Source organism: Diachasma alloeum, unplaced genomic scaffold, assembly GCF_001412515.2.
Source record: "Diachasma alloeum isolate Michigan unplaced genomic scaffold, Dall2.0 Dall_scaffold_00760, whole genome shotgun sequence".
In the NCBI taxonomy this organism is placed as follows: domain Eukaryota; kingdom Metazoa; phylum Arthropoda; class Insecta; order Hymenoptera; family Braconidae; genus Diachasma; species Diachasma alloeum.
The window spans coordinates 12205-22715 of record NW_021680890.1 but is presented as its reverse complement, the minus strand read 5'-3'; the positions used below and the strand labels follow the sequence as shown (position 1 = coordinate 22715).

The window sequence follows — 10511 nt, the reverse complement described above, 5'->3', positions numbered from 1 at the left end:
GGGGGGGGGGGGGGGGGTACGCCATAAATCCCCGGCTATTGACCGAACATTCCCCCAACGACGACGGGGCGTCTCAGTCCTCCAGGTAAGGCGCCACACGGGGATTCCCCGAGGAATAGAATCACAACAGAAGAAAAAAAATAAAATAAATACAACATGAATGAAATGGCAATGTTATTATTGCAGAATTAATCAGATATGTGTAATGCAAAAATGTACATTTTCAACTGTTGTCTAATCGGAATGATATGATATTGGAGAGATTCTATGATTGATTTGATCGGCTTTGTTATCGTACATCTCGGATCTTCAAAGGTTACGACGTCGATTGCGATTAATCGACGCTTTATTAGGAATTTTTCAACATTTTCAAGAGCCTCTGGCGGAAGTGGAACCTGATGATCTCGGGCACTTTGCTCTCTCCTTCTTACTGAAAATGACATATTCCTGAGAATATATATTAAGTATATAGAGCTACCATTCTAGTCTAGAGTAAAACCAAGCTCATTTATCGGAGGCACTGTTTCTGCGCTTCCTAAGATAAGTTTTATCAATATAATCTCTCGTAATCTGGCGATTTCAGTGGTGAATCGGTAACAATTGAGAGGAAAAATGATAATAGTTTTGATTTTTTTATATCATTACAGTATACGTCACAGGACAAAAATAGTCGAAATCGACTTTAACCGTTTTTCCGCCGATTCGCTACTGAATCAAATATTATTATTTCATATACGTGATCGTCTTTCCATAGGTTTAAAAAAAAAGAAAAAAATATTTCAAGTGTTTATTCGAGAACAATGACTATTATAGGAAAATTATTGTGTTTTAGTGTGGAAAGTTTCTTTTTTGTCCACAAGTAAATTGATTCAACACGAATATCTAAGTTTTCGGCAGAAGTAATTTTTTCTCTCACAATCAGTGCATGTAAAGAGAGACAGTCAGTCGACTGTATTTGCACATTGGACGCGCAAACACGTGCTCCTCCCTCCATTGGCCCCGAGAATCAGCAAGTTTTGTTGAGGTGGAGAGAGGAGAGGTGAGTAGATGGACTGGCTGCTTGCTGGCTTGCTGCTTCATCACTCGTTCAGTTTTAATTTACGCCTTAGAGCGATTGGTTCATGTACAGTATTATTATAGGATTTATTAGTTTAGCATTCAGTGTGCGTCGAACCGTGCTATTGATGATTAAGTAATATCCACAACATCTCAAAAAACTTTCTCATTATTTCAAGGAATTAATGTTAATGTGACGAGTCCAAGAGCATGGCATGTGCAGTTCCGCGAAACCAAGGCAATTTTTAGTGATTATCTAAGAGTCAGATATTGATTTTTCTTATCGTCACCGAAGATATTTGAAATTAATCGAGGGAACGCACCGCTTGTATAGACTGGTAAGTAATTGCGAGTGAATGCTAGAGAAATTAAAATGTTACGACACAGTATGTTTTCATTTCATGTTTTTTTAAATCGACAAGCGTTTTGCCGATGGCTAGGCGGCGGGCTATCCTCTCACATCACGTGCGCTCTTTCCGGTGATAATCTTTCACATGTGGATGTGATGTCTAGTTTTTGATTCTATTGAATTTTCATGCTTTGAATGAATCAAAGCCGCAAACATTATATCCATTTTTTTCAATGTTTATTCATTATAAAGAAAATCTGGAGATTTTTCAAATTTACAGGATTTAATATTATTATAAACGAGATAATGAAAAATCAATTGAGTTTCTGTATTAATTACAAAAATTAATATGATAATGAGAGAAATCAATGAAATCAATTTCTGGCAAAAATTATGTATAGGGACATATATGTTACTAAAAAATGGAGAATTGCATTTAGACCTTGAAAAATGAATTTCTGAATGTCAGTTTTAGAATTTTTACTGGAGGAGAATATAAAAATCATCATGCACGTTGAAAAGAGGAAAGAAATTCAAGTGTTCATGGGAGAGAACGTGATAATTATTCAAGTCCTCTCGAGAGAGTAGTAGTTTTCATTGCGCAGTTAAATTTAAAGTAGCTTTCTCTCTCTCTCTCTCTCTTAGTTTTTTTTCCATTATTAATATCCTTCAAGAGATAATTCTCATGTTCATGACCTCTATAATTAATTTTAACAATTTCAATGACTCGGATTGTAAGGGTAGAGCTACTTTAATCCTCTTACATAATAACTTTTCTAAATGTTAAGAATTGAATACCAGTCGAATAGCATATTTGTCTTGGACAAAATGGAACGCATCATGTTTGCATATAGAAAAGTGAATCCACCACACTGATGTGAATGAATTATCAGTTTTTCAGTTTTTCAGTTTTTTTTTGTTTTGTTTCAGAAATTGAAATTTTCAAAGACACACAGCGGTCATGTATCGTCCGCTCCAATGGTACGTGATTGTTTCCCTGCTGTCGTCTTCAACAATGGCTTTCCGATGCCCCGAAGGCATGGGCTGCGGTCCCTGCCAACAACTTCCCAACAACGTCTACGAGATTAACTGTGAAACAAGTGATTCAAACTCGGAATTCAACATTCGCTTCAAACCGGAGGAATGGGTTAGGATAGAGTGCTACAATTCTCCGAATTGGACCGAGTTTCACCTCGGAACAATCCAGCAGATTTTGCACGTCAAGTCGATATCCTTCAGAAAATGTGAATTGCCGGAGCGGGAGAATCTAGGCGTTATTGCAAAACAAATTGTCGCCAATCATATTGAAGATCTCATGTTCCAATCAATCGGCGATTTGACATTGTCATTGACGAGAAATACCCTGTCACAATTCAAAAACGTGAGAAGACTGACTTTGTCCAGCAATGGTTTAAAAAACGTCACTGCCGATCTTCTGCAAGATCTGAAGAATCTAACAGTCCTCAATCTCCATCAGAATAATCTCCGTGGATTACCTCGTGACTTCCTCAATCTACCCAATCTCAAGTCCATAGAACTAGGTGGCAATAATCTACAAATCATCGAGCCCACAGCATTCGATAAATCAACCAAGCTGGAGCTCTTGAATATTTGGAATAATAAAATTGTGGAAATAAAACCCAAGAGTTTCGATAAACTCGAGTCTCTCGTATCCCTTGATCTCCATTTGAATAAATTGACTCAACTGCCGGAAAATATTTTCGCTAAATTGCCGAATCTCAGATTCATCAATTTGTCACAGAATAATTTCACTGGTGATTCACTCCCAGCAAATTTATTGAGGTATAATAGTCTTCTGGAGGCTGTGACTCTCTTCGAGAACAAACGAAATTTGACGACTTTGCCTTCCAAGTTGTTTGCCAATTTGAAGAAACTCACGATTGTTAAGATGAGGAGAAATGGACTAATTCGATTGCCAGAGGATTTATTCGTGGGTGCTAGTAGTCTGAGGAATTTGAGTATGGAGAGGAATTACATTGAAACAATACCGCGTAATATTTTCAACGACTGTGAGAATCTTTCCACTATTGATCTGAGCTTCAATGAAATAAGGGAATTGCCGGAGGGAGTCTTTTCCATGCTCAAGAAATTGGAAATCCTCGATTTGTCGAGGAATCATATCACGATCATTAGCCAGTGAGTAAAATTATTCAATTATCATTTTGTCAACTATTTACATGTTTGTGTAAAACAGTTGTAATTTGCTATCATTAATTTCCAGAGATATGTTTACAGGCTTGTCATCCCTCAAAGTCCTAAACCTAGAAAATAACGGTTTGAAGATAATTCACCCCCGTGGACTGAGTGCACTTGAGAATCTACGAATTGTCAAGTTCTCTTTCAATCAGCTCACCCTAAAGACGACCACCCCCAATATGAGGTTTGACGATGAATTCGGCCCCAATTCACCGTTCCACAATTGCATGGAGACGATAGAAGAGCTGCATCTGGCCCACAATAACATTTCGGATATCTATGGAGATTGGATCCTGGCGACAGGATTGAGGACCCTCGACCTTAGTCACAATAATTTGACATTGTTACAGGTAATTGCTTTACAAGACAACACAAGTTTTTTTTTTACAGAATCGAATTGAATTTTTTTCAAGCATATTCAAGTATCTTTCACAGTTTTGAAAATGTACCTATTTTATTATAATTTCACTGGAGAGAAAAAATGATAATAATAAAAAGAGACTTACTCTCGATGGATATTCTTAATATAGATGTCCACAATTGCCCTTCCGAATTCTTCACCGGTTTAATTTATTTTTACAGGAGGTAGATTTTCAATTTCTATCTGGAGATATCGAGGTCGATCTCTCCTCAAATAAGATCGAGCGAGTACTTATGCACACAGCCGAGAAATTCTCACAGATAGCGACACACCAAAAAAACGTCATGATATCAATAGAGGACAATCCAATCAACTGTGACTGCCATGTCCACGATCTCCTCCGTTATCGTGAGGGAAGAATGCACCCAAGTGTCCACTATCAGTTTTTCCTAAAGATGGATAATTTGATATGCCACAAGCCAGCTAGCCTTGAGAACACGGCCCTGGATGAGCTGGAGTCAAAATCACTCAAGTGCTTGGTAGATCAGCCAATGATTTACGACGCCCTCTGTCCAGATGAGTGCACCTGCTGGATGAGACCAGAGGATCGAGCCTATCTAATTGATTGCTCCTACAGACATCTGCAAATGGCGCCGAGAATGCTCAAGAGTCCCCCGGGACTTCACATTGAGCTGAATCTAACGGGCAATTACCTGACGTCAGTGCCCTCAATGAGCCAGTCAGGATACAGTGCAGTGACAGTTGTCGATCTATCGGTAAATAAAATAACTCAACTGCCTCTCGATGGACTATCGAAGAACCTCGAAGTACTATTCCTGGACTCGAATGAGCTGAGGAGATTGGACACTCAAGTCCTGGACTTGTTATCCAATTCGACCAAGCTAAAGAATCTGACTCTTGATGGAAATCCCTGGTCCGCCGACTGCGACTCCAGGCAATTCCTCAGCTTTGTTCAGAGCAAGATGGTAATGATCCCAGAGCTGCAGAAAGTCACCTTTCAATCATCTGACTCACCGGTCTTTGAGATGACCCCAGAGGAGCTTTGTCCCCCCTCATTTGTCATCGGTTGGATGATAATTGGGATTTGCATTGGTGTTGCAGTGCTGGGGGTGATTGTCGGTGCTATAGCAGCTATTTATTATCGCTATCAACATGAGTTGAAAGTCTGGCTGTATGCTAGACGGTGGTGTTTATGGTTTGTCAGTGAGGATGAGCTGGATAAGGATAAATTGTACGATGCATTCGTAAGTTATTCACACAAGGACGAGGACTTTGTGGTGAATAATTTGATAATGAAATTGGAGGCTGGACCTGAGCCATTTAAACTGTGCCTACATTATCGTGATTGGAAGGCTGGTGAATGGATACCAGCGCAAATAGCTCATTCTGTTGATGAATCGAGACGTACAATCGTTGTTTTATCTCCAAATTTTTTGCAAAGTGTATGGGGTAAAATGGAATTCAGAACAGCTCATACGCAGGCACTGAGTGAGGGTAGGGCCAGGGTTATTGTTATAATTTATGGTGATATTGGACCTGTTGATCAACTTGAGCCTGAACTCAAGGCTTATTTAAGTATGAATACTTATATCAAGTGGGGGGATCCATGGTTCTGGGATAAATTGAGATATGCTCTACCTCATCCTGAAGATCTCGTCAGGAGCAAAAAGAAGAAGCTAACAGTGTTCGAGAGACAACAGCCTGTCATTGAGATTATTAGTGAAAAGGGGGGTTCCATTGACAAGACTAAATCCAAAGTCTTGGTGTGATGATTGGGCCTTAGTTTTCCAGCTTTATTCTCTCTCTCTCTCTCTCTCTCTCTCTCTCTCTCTCTCTCTTTTTTGAACATGTCGACTGATAAGGCAGGAAATTGAACAATTTAAGTGATACGAGGGGTAATCTAGATTATCACAGACTTTAATCATTCCTGCTTTACTCAATTACTCAATCTACCTGGTTTCCTGTGGTGTCCATGCCACAGTAAGTATATGTAATCTAAGCCATGACACTGTGATATGTTTCTTTGTTTTTTATCATTCATTTATGACAACATTAGTAATTCACATTTTGTATGGTTTTGAATAAATGTAATGTAAGGAATTCTCGCATATTATTTATTCATTATTATTTTCAATTTTGTATATTTCTTAAATTATTATTATTATTACTATTATATTGAAAAATGCTTGATTTTGTGCCAATTCCATGATCCTCATCAAAATTGATCGTCTAACCTGGGTAACATAGACGCAAACATGCTGTAACGCTCTCGATATTTTAAAAATCTTGTAATTGCTCAATTTCTTTTTTTTTTTTTTGGCGCCCCACCAATGACGCGCAAAAAGCTACACGAGAATCGTCGGAGTCCCCCGACGACTCTCGATCCTGTTGAGACGCGTCGTTGCCCGCCGGCTGCCGGCTGCCGGTTGCCGGCTGCCCCTCAGCATTCTCCCTGCCTGCCTGCCTGCCTGCCATAAATCCTCGGGTCTTCGGCGAGTCGAGGAGTGATTTGCAGCGTCGTGGGTCAAGAGGATTCATTGAGAATTTTCTGGTGAGTTTTTTACAAAAAATATATTCGCGACATGTTCATAGTTTTAGAATAAAAAAAAAACGTGTACAAGTGCGTATTTCCGGGTGAATTCTACGATTTTTTCAAATTTGTGCGTGCAATCTCTGTCATTTAATTCTTTTCTGCAAAAATTTCCATCTTTTTTTCGCTATAAAAAAATTGTTTTACTTTAAATTGATCATTGAAGATGAGGGATCAGTGAAGGAAAATTCTTATTTGTTTTAGTTTTTTCGCGAGTAAAAATATCCCGGAAAAATCAGGGGCACGTGGCATTCTTTTCTTTGTCTTCGCACTTTTCACTCAGTTTTTGGTGAATTTAAAATTAATAACACAAATGCTGGAAAAAGCAATTCAATTATTCTTTGCATCGAACAACGTTTTTTCGTTTTTAAATTTACATTCTTCCATTACTTTCGTACTTGTTCGAGTCCAACACTGATGTTGACAGTGTTTGAGATTAATCTTTGAAAATATTCTCTTTCGACAATTTTTTTTATGTCCGGACGAACTGTGACTGAGAAATACCAACAGTGCTTCCCCATTTCTACTTGAGGTTGTCGAAAGAATTTGTAAACATCTCGAATAAAATGTATATTCTGTGGTTTACCACAGTAGTGGGATGAAAATATATAGAGTACATTATCTTTAATTCTTTCATTCCATGGATCATCAATTGGAACTTTTATCCGTCATATATTCACAAATACCTTCAAGTACTATTTATTAATAATTGATCGTTTACCAAAAAATGATTCGTCATTTTTTCACTTTTTGCAAGCAGAAAATTTTGGAAAATTCATGACTTTTTGAAATGAATAGAAAATGTAATTTGTTCACAAGAAGATTGCAATTTCTCATGTTTTTTTCCAATAGAGAATAAAATTCACGCCTTCAAAATTGGAACAAATAAAGAATTGAAAAATTTTCAACAAATTTGCCAAAGTTCGCAAAAAGCCAAAGAATTTTCATCAAAATTGACAGCTTCGCATAATGAAAAAACTCCAATATCCTTCACGTTTCTAAATACATAATATAATACAAACACATTATATCACACTCGCAAGCTGCTTGTTTATAGTCTACCCAGCGTTCCGAGAAATTCATAAGATGCGTCCGAGGCCCCGTAAGTCGTATTGAGAGGGAGAACAAAGGAAAAATATTCTACCTTCTGTCGTCCGATTTATCTTTCTCCAAAACACTGAGAAAATATTTTTCAGTGAAATCGATTGTTGAGATTACAATTCCACACAAAAGTCCCTGTGAAATTGTAATTGAACACATGAGTGTTGGCATTTTTCCGGGAGTAATTGAAATATTTTTCCGTTGAAAAAATATGGCGGTGGGTAATTGAGACGTAGACACCACGCAATTTCTTGGAAGTGGAGCAGAAAAAAACATTTTTTAATGTGAAATAGTCTCATAATTCTAGCTATTAAGTTGAACTAAATTTGTTTATTTGTTTGATTCGTCTATTAATTTTTCATCGAATTGTATTCAATTCTCTTTTGTTTGTTAAGCATGCTTCATGAAACTGTATGAAAACCGCCGTACATTTTCCATTCGTTTGAGATTCTGACATGCTCGTGTTTGCATTTCCGATTCGAGATATTTTCCATGTTTTTTTTTTTTATTATTAGAAAAAGAATTTCGAATTATAGGAGAAAACAGCATGTCAGAGAGACCAGCAGCGGGAAGGAGTGCGGGGCGAACCAGGGGGGCACCAACGCAAGCCCCCGCGTTGCAAGGTGCCTGGGGCCAACGCCAGGCTGCTGCATCGGTAAGGGAAAAGTCGTCCACCCTTATTCCTAATAGGATAATGAAATATCTCATTATCATCATCATTAGGCCGAAAAAAACTTTCTTGTCATGACGGCTGTAAGCAGTGACTTACGGAAGCGGCACTTATGCCTTACGGCCGGAATGACAAAAAAAAATTGACAATGCTAAATGAAACAGCATCGAAACAAAACAACTAAGTAAAACAAAAGAAAACTCATCCAGGGAACCATTAGTTTCTTCAGTGAAATCGTAAATCATGAAACCTTTTCAACTATTCATCGTTTATTTTTAAGTGATCAAATAGTCTCATCGAATAGTTGACAAACGTTAATCAAGACAATTTAGAGACAAGGTAATCTCTTTAAATCTCTAAAAGTATACTCCCCAATTTTTGACATATGGAGACGTTCCGTGATTAATAAAATTCATCATCTTTTTTGTAGAACAAATTGAGAGCTACAAGTCATTTCCCTCAGATTTTGATTGAGATATTCCTCGAAAATTCAACTAAGAGCTAGAGCTCTGACATTTAAAAATTGATGAAATTTGTGTAGTTGAAAAAAGAAAAAAAACATCTCTTCACCATTAAAACTATTATAATAAAGCTTCCATGCGGAAGCAAAAATACAAAGATTTATCTGTCAAAGCCAAAATAAATATTAACCAATGAATATGTTTGACAGTCTGTTGGACGTTCAGTGAGAGCGCCAACCCCTCAACAAGCGTATCAACCTCAGGGTGATGAAGGAGTTTTGCCGCCCCTTCCCCCAGTCGAACAAGTAGGACCTGGTGGTGACGCTGGAGGTGGTGCAGGAAGAGGCGCAATGAGGGGAAGATCGGTAATTCACGCTGAGATCCTCATGACTCGTCCCGAGGGAATTACCAACAAGAAGGGAACCACTGGAAAGCCTCTCCAACTCACAGCCAATTATTTCAAGATAAAAACAAAGGCTGATTGGTGTCTGTATCAGTACAGAGTGGATTTTGCACCTGAGGAGGATCGTACAGCTGTCAGGAAAGGACTCCTTCGTCTCCACAAGGAGAGACTTGGATCCTATATTTTTGATGGAACTGTCATGTACACTGCCAACAGATTGATGGCTCCTAATGAACCGTCACTGGAGCTATTTGCTGAACGTAGAGGAGATGGGGAAAGGGTTCGTATTACAGTCAGACTTGTTGGGGACATGGTAAAAGGTGATCCTCATTATCTCCAGTTTTACAATATTTTGGCCAGGAGATCTCTGGAGCATCTCCAGCTGCAGCTCGTTGGAAGGAATTACTTCGATCCACATGAAAGTGTCGTTGTCAGAGAGCACAGATTTGAGCTGTGGCCTGGCTACATAACTTCAATTCGTCAACACGAGCATGATGTTTTGATGTGCGCAGAAATTAATCACAAAGTCATGAGGCAGGAGAATCTTCTCGATATTTTAGGACGATTGACTCAGGAGAACGGTAGCAACTATCAACACGCTTATAAAGCTGAAGTTGTGGGACTCACTGTTCTCACTGATTACAATAATAATACGTATCGTATCGATGATGTAGACTTCAGTGCAAGCCCCAGGTCCACTTTTCATCTGAGGAAGGAGGACAGAGATGTCAGTTACAAGGATTACTACAGCGTCAAGTACAATATTACCATTCGTAATGAAACACAGCCACTGCTAGTGACTCGCTCCTCTGGTCGTGATCGTCGTGCTGGACAGTCTGAGATTGTTTATCTCGTTCCTGAGTTGTGCAGAGCTACAGGACTCACTGATCGCATGAGGAATGACTTCCGCCTGATGTCTGCAATGGCCACACACACCAGAGTTACCCCCGACAAGAGAATCGAGAAGCTGTTGGCGTTCAATAGGAGATTGAACACTGAGCCATTGGTGCAAGATGAGTATAAGAACTGGAATCTATCCCTAGATCGTGATCTTGTCAGAGTCCCTGGTAGATTGTTGACAGACGAGAAGATCTTCTTCGGTGATGAGAAACAAGTGAACGCAGGCGAGCAGGGAGACTGGACCAAAGCTATTCGAGACAATTCCCTCCTTCTGACAACTCCCCTGAGGCAGTGGGTAGTTATCGTGCCAGAGAGAAATTCCAGGGATGCAAGAGTGAGTGCTTGAATTTTTTTTTCTTATCAAGCCCCCCCCCCCCCCCCT

At 39.0% G+C, this 10511-nt stretch overlaps 2 protein-coding genes across 3 annotated transcripts in view; both read left to right on the top strand.

Moving 5' to 3' along the window:
- Window positions 1-1080: 1080 nt before the first annotated feature.
- Window positions 1081-6095, top strand: LOC107044545 (protein toll). The gene is made up of 4 exons (XM_015266461.1): window positions 1081-1394; window positions 2336-3562; window positions 3648-3972; window positions 4205-6095. Exons 2-4 carry the CDS (start codon window positions 2367-2369, stop codon window positions 5771-5773), a joined length of 3090 nt encoding a protein of 1029 aa, XP_015121947.1. The 5' UTR covers window positions 1081-1394; window positions 2336-2366; the 3' UTR covers window positions 5774-6095.
- Window positions 6096-6422: 327 nt separating this feature from the next.
- The window catches only part of LOC107044597 (piwi-like protein Siwi), a 10656-nt gene continuing 6567 nt past the window's right edge, over window positions 6423-10511 (top strand). Inside the window, exons 1-3 of one of the 2 annotated variants that reach the window (XM_015266538.2) lie at window positions 6423-6555; window positions 8232-8350; window positions 9036-10463. In XM_015266538.2, the coding sequence (XP_015122024.1) occupies window positions 8243-8350; window positions 9036-10463 (1536 nt within the window). In that variant the 5' untranslated portion in view covers window positions 6423-6555; window positions 8232-8242. Of the gene's footprint in view, window positions 6556-8210; window positions 8351-9035; window positions 10464-10511 lie in introns of both variants that reach the window. The other variant, XM_015266539.2, reaches the window with a different exon arrangement.